At 34.6% G+C, this 17,398-nt stretch overlaps 2 protein-coding genes, 2 long non-coding RNA genes and 1 pseudogene across 6 annotated transcripts in view; 1 reads left to right on the top strand and 4 right to left on the bottom strand.

The window, feature by feature from the left end:
• Nucleotides 1-1,361: 1,361 nt before the first annotated feature.
• LOC150038217 (uncharacterized) lies at nucleotides 1,362-1,885 on the bottom strand. The gene is made up of 2 exons (XR_016525124.1): nucleotides 1,749-1,885; nucleotides 1,362-1,665 (listed from the first exon to the last, which is right to left on the bottom strand). It is a non-coding gene; the product is annotated as an uncharacterized LOC150038217 (long non-coding RNA).
• Nucleotides 1,886-3,845: 1,960 nt separating this feature from the next.
• LOC150038216 (uncharacterized) lies at nucleotides 3,846-4,812 on the top strand. The gene is made up of 4 exons (XR_016525120.1): nucleotides 3,846-3,935; nucleotides 4,110-4,214; nucleotides 4,296-4,400; nucleotides 4,479-4,812. It is a non-coding gene; the product is annotated as an uncharacterized LOC150038216 (long non-coding RNA).
• A 5,824-nt stretch (nucleotides 4,813-10,636) lies between these two features.
• ADNT1 (adenine nucleotide transporter 1) overlaps nucleotides 10,637-17,398 on the bottom strand; it is a 29,708-nt gene continuing 22,946 nt past the window's right edge. Inside the window, exon 9 of the transcript XR_016528622.1 lies at nucleotides 10,637-10,754. The gene's annotated coding sequence lies outside the window, so the exon portion shown is untranslated. The remainder of the gene's footprint in view (nucleotides 10,755-17,398) is intronic.
• On the bottom strand, nucleotides 10,699-13,202 carry LOC150038215 (mitochondrial adenine nucleotide transporter ADNT1-like; annotated as a pseudogene). The gene is made up of 3 exons (XR_016528623.1): nucleotides 13,089-13,202; nucleotides 12,220-12,562; nucleotides 10,699-10,950 (listed from the first exon to the last, which is right to left on the bottom strand). The product of XR_016528623.1 is annotated as a mitochondrial adenine nucleotide transporter ADNT1-like (transcript).
• LOC120081068 (uncharacterized) lies at nucleotides 13,299-16,457 on the bottom strand. 2 transcript variants are annotated; one of them, XM_039035760.2, is made up of 2 exons: nucleotides 14,541-16,457; nucleotides 13,299-13,441 (listed from the first exon to the last, which is right to left on the bottom strand). In XM_039035760.2, the coding sequence occupies exons 1-2, from the start codon at nucleotides 16,204-16,206 to the stop codon at nucleotides 13,431-13,433; spliced, it is 1,677 nt and encodes a 558-aa protein (XP_038891688.2). In that variant the 5' UTR covers nucleotides 16,207-16,457; the 3' UTR covers nucleotides 13,299-13,430. The 2 variants fall into 2 exon arrangements, with proteins under 2 accessions (XP_038891688.2, XP_038891680.2); XM_039035752.2 differs by lacking the exon at nucleotides 13,299-13,441 and adding an exon at nucleotides 13,785-14,110.

Here is a 17,398-nt window from a genome sequence, read left to right as displayed (position 1 = left end):
ATTTAATTAAATTGATTAAATCAAAACTATATGTTAAAATTAATGTACATTAGATGCACATTAAAACTATAGGTTATGTGAGAGAAAATCATTTAAATATGATTGAAATGATCAATTAATTAAATATGATTTAATTAATAAATTTATTTCATTTAAATTAAACAAATTAACTCCTCATTTTAGGGAAATTAGGAGAAAACGTGGGATCAATCTCACGTTTTTCTCTCCCTTTCTCACCATCTCTTTAACAAAAGGGTTTTGTTTTTGCATAGGGAGGACAAGGCTCTCAAGCTCTCTGTGTGTGTTCTCTTCTTCTTGAGAAAAGAAAGAAAAATATATTCTCAAATCCTAAAAGAGAGAATCCCACAATTCTCCATAGCCTCAATTCCCTACAAAAATAGAGAGGTTTCCAAGTGGTGATACTCAATCCCAATTCAATAGATAATTTCTACACAATTGTCAAAAGATTTGCAAGATAAGGTTTCTTCCCTTGTATAATTAGTCTTTTTGGGAATTGCATGCTTAATCGATATTATTTTTTATTCCAATACAAAATTGTTTTGATTTTAATACCAATTTGAAAAAAAAAAGGAAATGATTTTGTGTTTTGGTTTTCGCTATGCCTTAGGATTTTCATCCCTTCACAAACATGTTGACATTTTTCTATAAAGATCAATTATGTTTAAATTCATTTCATTTCATTTCTTTATTATTTTGAGTTAAGATATTTGCAAGTTTTTATTTTCTTTTTTACATCACAGTGGTATTTGTAATTTATTAATTCGATTTGTTTTGATTAAATGATATGTTTTCATTATTGACGTAGTTGACATTAGTATTTGATATAAAATGTTAAGAAATACAAACATAGCTCGCATATAACATGCATTCACTAGAAGAAATTCGGGCTTTAATATCGGTTTACATTATTGACGTAGTTGACATTAGTATTTGATATAAAATGTTAAGAAATACAAACATAGCTCGCATATAACATGCACTCACTAGAAGAAATTTGGGCTTTAATATCGGTTGGCAACCGACATTAAAGATAGTGTTATTAAAGCCCTTTAATGTCGGTTGCCCTTAATGTCGGTTTTAAACCGACATTAAAGGGCTTCAATAACACCAATAACACAACATTCAATGTCGATTGCAATCGACATTGAAGGCCTTTAATGTCGGTTGCAACCGACATTAAAGGTCTTTAATGTCAGTTGCAGCCGACATTGAAGCCTTTTTTTTTTATTCTTAACCGATATTGAAGCTCGAATCTGTCCGTTTTATCAATTATTGTCCGTTTTTTAAAGTTCCCTTGCCAAATCCATTTTTTTGGTAAAAAAGTATAACATGACACATCATCATCGAACGTTATGGCGATGACATATTATTCATATATGGATTGTAAATCTATTACATTTAATCCCGCAAATTCTGTTATAGAATTATAATTTAAAAGGCGTACAATAATTCAGGCCTTGAAAACACAAATTACAAGTAATACAAAGATTATGATTTTACAAGGGCAACAGAATCTTCCGTATAAGGGAAACACAATTTTATTTGTCTATAAATTTGGGAGGGTTTGAGAGATTAAGAGATGTAATATACGTTGTTGAGATGGACTTCATTATCAGAATTCTTCTTCTTCAGCTCATCCAGCAACTACTGAAGAATTAGAAAGATTTAGAATTTAACTTCAACTTAACAAGTAAAGTTACTGCACACAATAAAAGTTAGCAGCAGACCTCGGCCAAGCGCATGGAGGGTCCTCCAAGCTGCATTTTCTCCATAATAATGTTGCGAGTTGCCGATAATAAACTCTCCCTTCGCATCCCTTCGCTTGTCGTACTCCCGTGGTAATCAGATCCATGCCAATAGTTCCTGAAAGTTTATTGCAAAGAAGCAAAATTGAAGTTAGGATATGAGTTAAGAAAACACACATCACAACACACAAGAACAATATCAAGTTCTAAAACAAAATTCTCTTAAACCTAACTTCTAGTAGAGAGCCATACCTTGAACATATAAATTTATACAACACAAATTAAGCACCTACCTTCAAACGATGTTTTCCAAGAGGAGGCCGTAATTCTCCAAATTTTGTGGGTAATACTTTATCATCAGATGATAAGTTTAAGAGTTTTAACAAATCACCTATGAGACAAGTGCTATCAGAAACTAATAGAAGAATTTTACTTCCCACAAGTAAATCAAATATTTGCAATTATGGAGACCATGCTGCTGTATTCATAGTGCTACTCACAATGTTGCTTTCCTGCTATGTACATGCATGCCAAATCAATGGGCTAGATGTATAAGAGAAACCACAAAGCGCACATACCTATCAATATCAGATCAATAACAATTAAATATTTCTCTGAAACTTTGATGATTATTGACCTAATATTGATAGTTGTATGCCTTCTATGGTTTCTTTTATACATCTAGCCTATTGATTTAGAGAATATAGAGAGCACGAGTGTAAACTAAGACACCATCAAATAAATGAAACTAGCATCATACACTAACCAAGTTTAGGGAGCATTGCATCAACAATCTCTGGGTCAACAGGAACTGGACATTCATACATATGTTGATTTCGGAAAGAGTGAAAAACGCTATTTGCCAAATGCATAAATCAATGGCAGGGGGAAAGAGATTCCGCCGACGGGGATTTAAGGCGTCGCGGATTTAAATATAACTCCCGATGTTGTATAGCTATTGTTGGGAGATATGCACTATCTCCTAACGCTGTATCCTCACCTGTCGACCAGCCTTGAAAGCAAATTACATTTATAGGAACTGTCGACGGTATAGAAGTATGCATCGGGAGTTCTATATATAAAGCCCTAACTTTCCTCTCCAATTTCATTTCATCTCGCAGCGTCTGATTCTTTTCTCTTATCCAGCAACGTTTTCTCCCACCTCCATCTGTTGCGCTCAGTCTCCCGTTGTCACCCCAAAGTCTTCTTTATCGCCGACCGCCTCCTCTCCCTGCAAGATTGCCGATTGTCTCCTCCCCTATTTTAGATTTTTTATTGCGTCTCACTGCTGCTTGAGCCTCCGTCGATTCAAACGTTCGTCGCACGCAGTCCCTATTGGTCAATTTCATATCTCCCTCAGCAGTGAGTATTTTTCCCTATATCGTATGGATTGGGAATGAAATGGTAACTTTACCCTATATTCAGAGTTAAATTTTTGTCAAAAGTTATGAGTTTTGGGCTAAATAAATTTCATAGTTAATTTGTGCATCAATAACTTAAATTTGTGCAAATATTAGTGGCATTAGTCATGAGTTTATAGACATCTTAACGCAGTGGGTGAGTGTTAGTAACATAACTAATTCTGTAGTATAGTTTGATGAAATTGAAAATATAAGGTGAAAATTGATAGTACACACAAGTTTAGATATAAAAATTGGATTTATCACATTTCTTTCTTTATTTCTCTTTCTTTTTTCCCCAAAATTTCATGTTCTCATATTTAATGTACAATAAAAAAGACTGGGTTAAATTATAGAACTCTTTCAATTCTTCTCACTTGAGCATTTATTTAAAAAGGAAAAAAAAATGTCCCAACTATATCCATTAGGCATAAACCAAAAGGAACAAAACTGAAAACAAAAAAAATATATCCAAAAATAGACAGTCATAATAAGAAAAAAAGAGTAAATAATCACAAATAAAAATGAATCCAGGCTACCAATGCACAAGCATTGAAAATAGCGGGGCTACTAATACTATAACCATCGTCCAGTTAGTGTCAGGTATTATTTCATTTATATATTTATTTCGTTATCATTTTATGTAAGAATATAAATTAATTATATTTTTTATAATTTTAGATGGAGTGGTGTACTAACTGCTTCTGAACAGCCAACAAATATGTTGTTCGTCTACCGAAAAATATTTGACAAACTGATGCACAATCAGGTAACAAATGTATATATAAATGAATATTTAAAACATTTTGAATGTATACTTTTTTTTTTTGTCAAATTATTTGGATACCATACACACAACAGATTTGGTCATTCCTACCTAATTACTGTCATGATGGTGAAGACATTTGGTTGACTGTTAGCCCTCTTATATGCTTCCATATAGTAGAGTGACATCATCCAGATCGTGTATTGAGACAGTTCGGTCTGCGACAAACGATACCTTCATTGTCCTATACACTCCTAGCACTACACCAGATTGATTTGAGAGGTAAGCACTACTAAGACTGGCGTCGGAATCCACGCGGAATATATATCCTACTAACATGGACGACATGATCGTTATGCACAGGGAGAATTAACAAATGGGCCAGCTATATCCGATGACTACTTTTCATGGTACAATTCAATCACAAGGCAATTTACCATATTTGATGGTGCTTACTATTACTGCATGGTAAGAGATTTAAAATCAGACATTTTCCATATATATGATATGAATATTGTTTAATATTTATTTTTTTTCATTATATAGAATAAATTTATTGGAGATGTACAACAATATTCAGTGCAGCACAACTTACTAGACTTGGGTTCAATGTGTCAGCAAACATTGCTCAACATAGAAGGTATTATTCAACAAACAAGACGACTCAATGTTACTAACACTGATCAAGGACGTATTCATCATAGACGACAACGACAACAGGGTCAATTTAATTTAGAGGGACACGAAGAAAACCCATGAGGGGTAAGGGCCAGAGGGGTCGTTTTAAATTTCATGTAAACTTTCATTTTCAAATTGTAAATTAAAGAACTAATTGCAAATCTTCTTTAATATCATGAATTTTTTTTTAATGAGTGCAAAATAATTATGTTTCCATTGAAGATTAAATATATAATTAAATTTAATAATGAAGGAATTTATGGACCGTTCCTAAAATCTTAATATTGTTGTACATCTCCAATTAAAAAAAATTATTCAATTTATTTAAAAAAGAAAAAAGAAAAACACTATCATGGACCCTGTCCACGAGTTTTCATGCGACCGGTCAACCAAGTCAGTCGACGTGGTGCTGACGGGATTAAACGGTAATCGTGTACCCCATACACAATTTTTCCACATGGCAATCGTGTACCCCGTACATGATTTCACTATCCTACTTTTGTCAATAGTTTCAATACTCACCTATTTTTAAAAATACTTTCTCATATACCTTATTTTTATCGATAGTTTGAAAAAATACTATATCTTTTAACAAAATCCTCTTACACCTAACATTGAACATATATAACAAACACACAATAATAATAATTACTTCAAGTAACCACTCTTCATCTACTTTCAACTTAATGACTATAACTTTGATATCTCTCGGGTTCTACTCTATAATATTTTTGCATTTGAATGTCATGCAATGCTTTGTATTTCAATGTGTCATGCGAAAGGAATTCATCCACTCGATACTAATCTACGTAAAATTTTGGATTATTCTTGGTTTGCTTTTAGGTTTAAATGTATTCTACTTTCGTTCAAAATCCAAATGGGAGGGTAAGATGGATAAAATGCAACCTAAGTTTTTCTCAAAATGTGACAATATAGAATCTGAGTTATCATTGTAAGCCTAAAGTGTCTCAGTGGGTTACACTTGTATAAATCACTAAGTTTGTTTCCGGTTAAGGTAAAGAAATCATTTTCCCTCATTTTTATCTGTCAGACTTCTCTGTAAATGGTTGGCAAATATTTTCAAACTATGCTCAAAACTTCTAGTCTGCTTAATTTTAAAATTATGTTTGTGGCCTTAAAAAGGCAAATAAACCTTGGAGGTCTTACTTTATTTTGCAATTTAGTTTGGTTTATCTTAAAATTTAAACAAATGTTTCCTCCTCTATAGACAAAATATTCATATACATTGGCTCTATATATATAAATGGTTACAAGCCATAAATTAACCATAATTTTTTTATTTAAATAATACATGTTATAAATCTATCACCAATTATCAAGTTGGTCTGAAAAAAATATTATAATCAAGGATGAACAAAAAATAGATCAAGCATAGAAATAAGTTATCAACTGAGTATAGAAGGGATTGACGAGTTTTTAGATGTGACGAAATCTCATGTTAATGATTATAGACAAATAAGATGCCCATGCAAGAATTGTATGATCGCAATGTAGGAGTCATTAGATGTTGTGGAACAACATCTACTAACATTTGGAATATCTCCCTCTTATTATGAATTGGTATATCCTAGAGAACCAGTCGACTTATCTAAAGGATTTGAGAGTCATACAACTCACTCAATATCCAACGATGAACCAAATACTGTAGAGTGTAATATTGTTGAAGAAAATGAAATATTGAATCTTTTAAATGATCTACAAGTTCCAATTGAAAATGAAGATACAGATCAAGAAGACATTGAGAATGAGATGCACCTTGATGATCAGGAAAGAGATATCACAAACTTTTTTTAGGATTTAATAAATGAAGCAAGCAATGAACTATACCCTAGTTGCTCACAACTTTTATCGCTACACTTTTTGGTAAAGTGGATGCATATCAAAGTTCTCAATGTTAGAGTAACAAATCGTTTGAATGCTACTAGAACTGTTAAAAGCAACATTTTCAACCGGAACCACTATATCTACTTCATTTTATGAAGCCAAGAGAAAATTATGTGACTTAGGGTTGGTTATTAGTACATTCATGCGTGTAAATGCGATTGTGTATTTTATTGGAAAGAATTTGTTAATTGGCAACATTGCCCAAATTGTGGTGAGTCTCATTATAAAGTTAACAATGACAAGGATAAAAAATCACACATAAGATTCTTCGCCATTTCCCATTGATATTGAAGTTAAAGCGATTGTTTGCATCAAAAGAAGGCACTTCTTACATGAGATGACATAAAGATAAATGAGTTCAAACAGAGGATGAATTACGGCATCCAATCGATGAAGAGAGGTGGAAACATTTCGATCGTGAATTTCCCAATTTTTCCATAGACCCACGAAATATGCATTTGCGGTTAGCTTCAGATGGGTTTAACCCATTTCAAAATAGGAGTATTTCGTATAGTATATGGCCCATGGTGTTAGTTTTTTATAATTTGTCACCTTGGAAATGCATGAAAGAGACAAAATTTTCCATGTCTTTACTCATACCTAGTCCAAAATCCACTGGTTAAGAATTGATGTTTACTTGCAGCAGTTGATAGAAGAATTGAAAATTTTGTGGAATATTGGTGTCATAACTTATGATTGTTTTGTGGGTGAGTTCTTTCAACTACACGCGACCTTATTGTGGACCATTTAATGACTTTATTACATATGGGGACTTATCTGGGTGGAGTAAAAAGGGTTATCGAGTATGTCCCATTTGTAAAAAAGATAACTAAGCGGATCAGTGCATCGATATGCAGGAAACACAATCAGAATCAGATGACGGTAACTTGTGCCGCAGCTGAGAACTACAAATCTGGTTGGCATGCAGTTGGGATGCGAACAGAACGTGAGGTGATAAGCGAATGGATCTGAAGACTGAGACGCAAACAGATCTAAAAACGGAGATCGACAAAGTGATCTACAAAGAAAAATATGTGAATGGATTTGAAGAAAATGAACGTGGGTGCTTAGATCTGCAACAAAACCAGAATTAGGTGTTCGAATTTCAGGTCGACGGCGCTGTATCCGGACGGATCTAAAGTTGACGGAGACTTGCAGTGGATCTGCACTGAATTGAGGTGAATAGGATTTGGTCGAGAGTAGGGTAGATCCAGTCAACGGTGAAGCTTGGTCGTCGGCGACACTGCGAAACGGATGAATCGAATGGATCTAATCTAATCTGTACTGAACGGATGACTTCTCCGATGATGTGGGCAGGTCTAATCTGGATGATAAAAAGAGATTGGCTAAACCCTAGATGTATGAAGCTCTGATACCATGTGAAGAATTTTTTGATATTTTATTAAATCAATATCTATTATATTTTTACAATTGGAAATAACATATAAATATACGCAAGAAGAGTTACAAAAAAAGGTAAATCTCTTAACAAATAGCCTAAATGTTGCCCAAGATGCATATATGAGAACATGTTTTATCATTAACATAGGGCTAATTTGCTCATGAAACTAAAAGTTAATATGATAATTTCTTTTCTTTAATATAAAAAGTGGAATATGAGGATTTGAACTTCTGATCTTGAAAGATGAGTAGATGCCTATTTTCATTGATATGACAATTTAGTACCTATAATATGAAGGAAGCAACCAAATGTTTGATAGGAATACAATTCAAAATTATTCTAAATATAAGAAAGATAAAGATTTGGACCATAAAAGAATAAATATAGTAGATATATGAAAATACACCATATAACAAGAAAATAATATTGCATTAATCTTTGATTTTACAAATTAGCTTATGATTTGGCATCTTTTTTTTATGTATGTAAAGTCAAATTAAAATTTTCATGTATAAATAAACATTTTGGCTAGTCATCAAATATAACTCAATACAGCTTTTAGAATCTTTGTAAGGATCGTTTGTCCATGATGGTGGCATCTTCTACATCCTTGTTTATTTTTCCTTTTTATTTTATGATCTTGACTTCTTTGGATTCTAATAGCATATATAGCCCATTTTTACTGTCATAATAGGATATGAACAAGTAATTGGTAAATAGAATCAAACAGTAGAAAATTTCTCCATTATTATAACAAAGCAGTTAGCATATATTTCAAGTTCGGTCCATGCTCACTCATTAGTAAAGAAAGTTCCTATAAATCTCTCAAAGTTTCTGTGTCTTCTTAAATAGTCATATAGTGGCCCAAGCTCTTTTTGTGCGTTGTTGTTATGACCCCGGTCGTCATAATGGATCAAGGCTTATGTCATGTTTATTTTAAAACAAAAAACTCAGTAAATCAACTTCACTCCTCCATACTAAATAACATAAGATTCTATCTCAAAATATATTAACAATAGGAGAAATAGCTCATGTATTAAGATTACAAAGTCCTTTAATTTTAATAATATGAGATACTCAATATCCAAGTTAACTCAGTTTGGCTACTTCACTCTACTTCTTTCACTCAATAAAGCATCTTCACTCCTCATTCCAAATCATTATAGAGGAATAAAGAAATTATAGTCCTCCATATAATAAAGTATCCGAATGTTCCCTCAACTACCCATAGAATAAAGAAAGATTATTACCTTCCTCTTTTGGAAAAAAATGAAAAGGAAAAAAAGAAAAAGAAAATCTCAAGCTAAAAAGGAAAAATGATTGTCGCATATAAAGATATCCAATTTTTCCACAGGGTCCCGTCCCCATTGGGGGAGGGAGTGGAGGAAAAAATTCCTCATGAGCTAAACGGGGACGGGGACGGGGACGGAATATGCATTCCCATACCTGCCCCCGCCCCATTCCCCGTCCCCGCTCCGATTAGCTTCTACATATTTATTTAGCATAGTTATCTAATGTTATGTTATTATTATTATATAAATAGTATATTTAAATTTCAAATTTTAATTATTTATTACGAAAGATAATGAATATGTTTAAATTAAATATTTAAATTTATATTATATATGTGAATAATTTGATTTATATTTATTTCTGTCTACTAAAAAAATTAATTAACTTTTTTTGGGCTAAAATTTTAGTAATTTATCTTAAATTCAAATTGTCATGTAAAACTAATAAAGTTAATTATTTAATTATAATGGCTCATATTAGTGATTTAAATTAATTAACTTTTTACCAAAAAATAACGGGAAAAAAATTTCTGCGGAGAATCATTGCCCCGTTTCCCGTGAGGATGGAGATGGAAAATGGCATCCCGATCCCATCCCGTAGACATGTCTAGTCACATATCTTTTAAGAAGTCGACCCAAATGCTTTTTAAACATAGTCGAGGACCGTGCCTTAGATTAGGTAAAATAGCCTTTCTCTGGTGCCATAGGGTCGCAAAGCTCAATTCTCATATTTGGTGCAATTAAAAATAATAAACATAAACTAATTAAAAAAACTGAGCCTTTAGCTAAATGTACCAACCAAATTGATAAACCCATCATATTTTTCTTCCATAGAATAAATCAAAGATGTTAGTGAATGGAATCTTTAGAACTCAAAAACAGTTCTACCAGCTATAGAACAAATTCTGTTAAAAGGTTATCCGGTTAATAATATCTTTTTTAGGCAAAATTACTTGCATCTTAAAAACTTGTTACGTACCTATGTGAGTATGAAAAAACCAACATTGGATGAATGACAATATTCAAAACAAAGGAGGTTAAAAAGTTTGCATTTGAACTGAGCAACGAAGGGCTGAAACATAGTAGATCGTGGTAGCAAAGCCACTCTGCCACAATTTTTAACCTCGGTATTTAAACTAGAAATTTAATGGAAATAAAGAAAAAGTAGTTATACAACAGGCAGAAGAGGAAGAGGCCAAGAGAATATAAAACACTGATATGAAGAATTTCAGCTATTTCGATTACAAGCACTGTTCAGTGTACACTATATATCATGCAAATCAAACTTAGTGTCTTCAGTATCACCCATTTCAATTAAAAAGTCGGTTCACATAAGAGCAAATAGTGAAAGAATAGCACGAAAACTGAAAAACAAGATTCAATAAAAGCTCTGCTCTCCCAAATGTAACGGAGGCATTCAAATGTGCTTATTCTATCGTCAAAACATTTATTGACATAGCATAAGAATAAAAGCTTATACTAGCACAAGTTTGTAGAAAGATATTTAAAATCAGGGAAGCAAATTACAAACACACTCAATACTGCCTTAAACTAGTTCTTGGAGAGGACAACTAAAACATCCTAGTTTACCATCCCCCTGCCTACAAAAATAGCAGACTGTTCAACCATTCAACAAATGTAAGTTAGTACCCAATAATCAGTCTGAGATCCTAATCTCGACTCCCAAAACGTCCTTCACCATTTTGTACGTCACAAATGCAATTGCGATTGATGCGATGACCTGAACAAGGAGCAGGCAACAGAATCAGAAAATATTCTTGATCAAGGGAAATACTATTAAAAAGTCAATTCATCAACCAACTTGTAATAGTTATGCTGGTCAAATTTAAGCCAGGAACGATATAAACCACCCAAAAGAATACGACACCAAGTATTCAAAAGAAGGGACCACGAGGGGATGCAATTAGTCAATAGTTCTAATCTAAATGGGATGAATGGGCATCATTTATAATAATTAATAAACATAAACAACAATCTTCAAATTTCTAATATAACAAAATCAAAGTTGTCCATGGAATATAGATGACGTGAGTACAACTTCAAACAGCTCTACAAGGAGAATTTTAAAAAAAATCAAACCATTTTCTATTCTGCATAGTAGAAATCCTACATTTCTCAACGCCTCAGATTGTAAGGTCAAACAATTATGTGGAACAGTCCAGAATCCAGATGAGGCGCGCCCAAACACACAGGTTGATTTCTTTTTTTAAAAAAAAAAGTTGAAATAAAAACTGAAAGCAAAACCTAATACTACATGCATGTCTTCTTAAAGAAATCAACTCATGTTTTGAAGTCAAGATAATCTCCGCTAGTCACTGGTGTAGAGTAGCTACTATTCCTATCGTTTGTGGAGTTGTTAAAACAAATGTCCATGGTACTGGTCATTATAGTAACTTCTGCTCGTAAGGAGTAGCCCACTATCTTGGTTTGAGTAAGGGTGACAAGAACGCGAATCTCTCAACAATGCATAGCTTAACCTTACTTGTGAACTATTTACTTAATATTTTTGTCAAATAAAGCTGCAGTTCCAACAAGGGGAAAATCTTGGGAACTCTAATTGGAGCTCGCTTATTGGGTTTATTTTGTTCAGAAAACAGTTCCAGGTATTATCTTTGAAGATTGGCTTTCGAAAACCCATACCCATCATCACATCAGCATGCATGCACAATATCTTCCGGAAACAGTAAAGATCTAAAACATCATGACAACAATCACTTCTGCCGTTTTCTTAAGTTTTCTAAAACCACCCAAAACTAGCATGGCTAAACAATCTCTTATCATCAAGTTGAGGCTAATGTATCATACAATATATATACACGGTTTAAAAACCATTTCCAAACAATCCACCGACACCTCATTGATCCCTCAAACTCTGCATACGGAATCTCATTCTCCCATCAAATTCAGAATTATACCTCAATCAGTCAACTTCTAGATAATGCAACATGTTAATATAAACAAGCAGAGACAGAGAAAGAGCATTTCTAACCTTCACTGAGTTGGGAACCAAACCCTTATACAATGCTCTAAAGCCTTCATAACGAACAGCTTTTCTAAGAGCATCAACCATGCCAGTGTACTCAAGGGATGCCTTACTTCTTCCATCACCAGCGACAACAGAAGCAGCATTATTCCAGCCCACCATCTGCATTCTTCTACAAATGACATCAAGAGGATAAGCAACAGTTGACCTACTGTTCCAGCAGCAGCTCCACATCCTAGGCGTGTTGTCACACTGAGCTCTGAATCTTCAACAATTCCAAATGGTTTATTTTTAATTAACCAATCTCGAGTGATTCATACACAGCAAAGTTAAGACCCACGTATGGAACCTGCAAAATGAAATGTGCTAAACTTAAACTTCATGCACGAAGTATGTAAACAATCTATCTTCTAGAATCCATAAACTGTATCCAAACAAGTTTTTAACATTGAGAAGATAAATAATACTAAAAGAAATTGCTCATTAGTAAAAGCATTTGGAATGAAGGTTTACAACAAAAAAGCAAATACTTGATGATAGATCATTTTCTAAAAATCTAGGACATGGAAATGGCACAAAGCCATCTATTAAAATATGTATACCTTTTTTTATAGATGATGATTCTCCGCTAAAATTTGTAACAATTTATAGTTATGAAAATGATAAAATATATAACACTTCAAGAGACTAAAGAAACCAGTTAAATTTCTAAAGACTAATTTTCCCCATATACTTTTTAGTGCACTTTGCTTCACTCAACTGAAGAATCCTACTACACATCTCCAGTTTCTTATTGAGCAAGAACCTCATCATCGCACCTAAAAAATACTTAGAATGACAGTACATATTTCAAAAGATAATTATAATAAACTTACAACTCCGATGACAGAAGGAAGCCAACCCTTGTACAAAGCCCTTGGACCTTCCCGGAGCACCATTGAAAGAGCATGGAATATTCCTCTGTACTGGTAAGGAGACTTATCTGTCTGGAAACAAATTCCTTTCCTCCCTTAATGGGTGGGTGGAAACGAAACACGGAGCTGTGTTTCGAAGATGAGAATGATCCAACATATTTTGTAACTAGGGATATTCGATCTTTAGCAAAGAGCAGTTGATCAATCAGAAAAAGTGGGGAAATTTGCTGGAGGATTTAGTCACAGCAAAATGGTATATGCTTCTTTCAAAGTTTTGCTATCTATCTTAAATTCTAACTGCAGCTAATGAATACCTGAATAAAAACAAAGCAAAAACTGTAAGTTGTGAAGAGATTCCCTGCCTGCCCTGCCAAAAGCGAGAGTTCTGCAAACCACAACAGAAGATGCTGAAGCTGCTCTTTTCGCCCACAGAAATGGCTTTGGAAACGGTAGGGGGAGGGGTCAAGCATGCATGAAAAAGAAAACAATGTATGAAACTTATATTTTATTAGAACCGGACTTCATATGAGATGTGTATTGCTTTGATACTGATCTTAACATTTGGAATGAGAATTAAACTTAGTGTGAAATTTAACACGATTTTGCAATAACGCAGCACATATGGTAGGAGCTAAGTTACATCACATGGAAATTCTATAACCCAATGCGTGCAAATAATTACTCATAACCATGAAGTGGAGTTAATCTAATAAATGAGCTGCATTGTTTTCATATCAACTTCTCATATATGAAATATTGACTCTGGACCTAAGAACCACTGCATAACTTCGCTACAGAATTCTCCACCAACAACATAACATAGCTTTGACAAAACACAAGGTTCTAAACACTGTTTCCACATGTCAATCTTCTTCCAAGTTGAGAACATTTTTCCCAGTGGAGATGAATCAGAGAGGTTATTCGGTTGATACAAGAACAGCTCTCCGAGTTAAAAAGATCCCTTCTAACACTTCATCTCCCACCTTCAATGAGTTACGCGAAAGCAAATGAGAAATATGATTGACAACACGGGTTTTAAGATGAGTAATATAATTCATCAATCTGCCCCATGTCCAATCCAATGAATGAAAATTCGGATATATTCAAAATTGCCGATGAACGTCCCCCCAACCCAAACAACAACTTGAGCAAATTTACAGCCCAAAGAAGCATTTGACGGGTCTGCTTTAAAAAAAAACATCGACGACCGGAGTATGACCATCTTAAACTGGCCTCCTAATATATAGAGATTCTCCTACTGATTGAAATTTATGATTTCCTCTAGTTGTGATTCAACAAACTGATACTTGTTTTCACATAGTTTATTCAAGAGATAACTGAGAGTGTCTTCTTCTAGTTCATATCCTACTCTAAGCATTGAGCCTATGACTGATAAAGAATCATCTAATTTACCTATTTGAATGAGACTCTGAACCAACTTAACAAAAGTTTGCTTTTGAGGCTTGAGATTGCTCTTCAACATAGTTATCAACCACTCCATCCCCTCTACCACACATCCTTGTTCACACAATCCATTAATTATGTGATCACGAGTGCAAACCATTGGCTGAAGACCTCTATTATGCAAATCATTCCACATTTTCTTTGCTTCTTGCACACTACCTACTTGACAAAGCTTTTGAATTAGATGAGTATAAGAGGAAGTTGAAGGCTGCAACCCCTGCTCTAGCAGCTCCTTAAATAGGTCTGTGCTCTGCAATATCTTCCCCTCTCTGCAAAATCCTTGAATCAGGGTATTGTATGTTACAATATCGCAAACTACATCCTTGCAAGGCATTTCTCGAAAGAAGTTGTATGCTTCATCTGTCCTTCCGTGTAGACACAACCCTGCAATCAGTATGTTGCAGCTCAGAGTGGTTTCTTTAGAACCTCTATCATGCATTTCCTTATATAGCTTCAAGGCCTCATCCAAATTTCCAATCTTACAATATCCATAAATCAACGTGTTGTACGTATACTCATTTGGAAGAAATCCCTTAACAATCATCTCAAACCACAGCTTTCTAGCATCTCCAAGCCACCTCATCTTACAAAGCCCATGAATCACTGTTGTATACATGACCATATCAGGAGCATATCCCCGACCCTTGAGGGCATTGAAAACCTCAAATGCCTGAAGCTGCTTCCTTTCCTTGCAAAGCCCGTTGATGATTTCCTGGTAGGTAAAAATATCCGGATTACGGTTCTTAGCTATCATTGTGTGAAGAAGTTCTGATACTCTATCATAATTCTTCTCCTCACAGAATCTAGAAATCAATTTATTGAAAGCATCATTACAAGGGGCCAATCCATCTTCTAAAGCCTGTCTTAGAAGCTCATAAGCTCTTGAAACCTTGTTATCGCTGCAAAATGCCTGGATAAGATACCCCACAGTCTCAATACCCACATCCTTCTGCACACCAGCTTTCATCATCTCTTCATACAGTTTCCAAATAAGATCAGTCCTCTCAAACTGAAGACAACTCCGTAAAGCAAAGTTCCAAGTCTCAATGGATGGACGATATCCAGTCCCTTTTAACACATCCAATACATTAACAGCTTCCTCAACCAAACCACCCTCACAAACACATCGAATGTAATTCTCCAATGAAGCAGGCTCAGGACTAAAACCAAAAGAATGAAGAAAAGATTTAGCGGGAACACAAGCCTTGGCTTCCAAAAGAGCATCGAAAAGCGTGTTGCAACTGACTGGATGGGGCAAGAAGTTAGGCTGCGAACTCAACCAGAGAAAAAACCTCAACGAAAGCAAAACATTGTTTAACTGCTTCAAAAGCTCGCGAAAAAAAGACGGGTCATGGAAATTGAAAGAAGGGTAATCAGAAAGCAGAGTCTGCTCCCATCTGGGTTTGTTCCTAATGACCTTACAAACCTCTTCCGCAATCTCACTGACGTCTTGCCGGCGAGTAGGGTTCAACAATTTCTCACTCGGTTCAATCTCTTCATACCCTTTATTGCCTCCATTCGTTTCTACCGAGAGATTCCGAATGTGGATCCTAAGGTTCTTGGCAAATCGAGAGTTTTGGCGAATGGAGATCATAAGAGATGTAATATTAGCCATAAACCACTGTTCCTCAGATTCTCATAGGTAGAATTTCCACTTCTCCGCAGATATAATAGCTGAAAATAACCTAATTGAAGATAAATGGAGGAACAGCGGCAATCTAGAAACTTAGAAGAACAAACACGAATTAAAGAGGTTCATCCAAGACGTTATTCGGATTACAACAATTGAATCCAAGAAATACAAGATAGAGTTAAGCAAACCAGACATCGTGGAGCGGCCAGTACTCCAAGGAGAACGATGGAAGAAAGCGGGAGTGGCAAAAGGATTTCTTACCTTATAAACATATGATTTTACCGATTCACCGATGCACTCCACGCACTTGCCAATACAAAGTTACTCGATCTTCGATGGCTTGTCACTCGTTTCTTGATGGTTCATCACTCGTTCCTCAATACATGATCACTCGATATCCAGATGCATGGTCACTCGATACGACTGCAATCGACACGTGTATACTCTACTACTTTATACTCGATTCTTTTGAATTCTTAACTCGTTTGAAGGCGTTTAAAGTCCATTATTTCACCACTTCTGTGTTAGCTCAAACTATTTTCTCTGTTCTTCCGATTATATATCTTTCTACGACAACACCTCTACACTTAAGACTTTTATCTCTACATTAAGTAACATTCTTCTCCTTGTTTATATTTTGTTATCATTCATCTCGTTCTTTGTTATATTTTGGCATCATGTTCTTCAATATGCACATGCATGTTACTCGATACTCAACCGATGCGGTTTTCATTTATGTTTTCATATCTTGCTTGTTTGATTGGGCCTCAAGTTTGCTTCATTTCGGTTTTCATATTTTTGTTATTTCGAACCATCTAGAGTTTTAGGGTTTGAGTAGGATAATGCATGAAATTGGAAAATCAAATCGAATGCTCGATAATCAACCATCTAGTCACATGTAATGTAGCAAGTAAAGGACATCATGTAGCATGTATCGGGTATCAAAAAATCGAGTATAGTGTATCTTGTACCGTGCATCGATTATTGTACATCGTGTATCAAGTATTGAACAGAATTCTTACTTACCCCTATTTTTTGTTATTCTATGAAGTATGGCTAGACAATTCAAGATTCCTTCCCTGGATCGTTTCTCAGGCCAAGCAACCAACCTATTCTCTCACATTAGGATGCCTAACAAGATAGTGAACGAGAAGTTTACTCCCACTCAGCTTGC

The sequence above is a fragment of the Benincasa hispida genome, chromosome 1 (assembly GCF_027475165.1).
Source record: "Benincasa hispida cultivar pf3 chromosome 1, pf3_genome.v1.1, whole genome shotgun sequence".
NCBI classification, from domain to species: Eukaryota; Viridiplantae; Streptophyta; class Magnoliopsida; order Cucurbitales; family Cucurbitaceae; genus Benincasa; species Benincasa hispida.
This window is presented reverse-complemented; position numbering and strand designations above follow the sequence as displayed.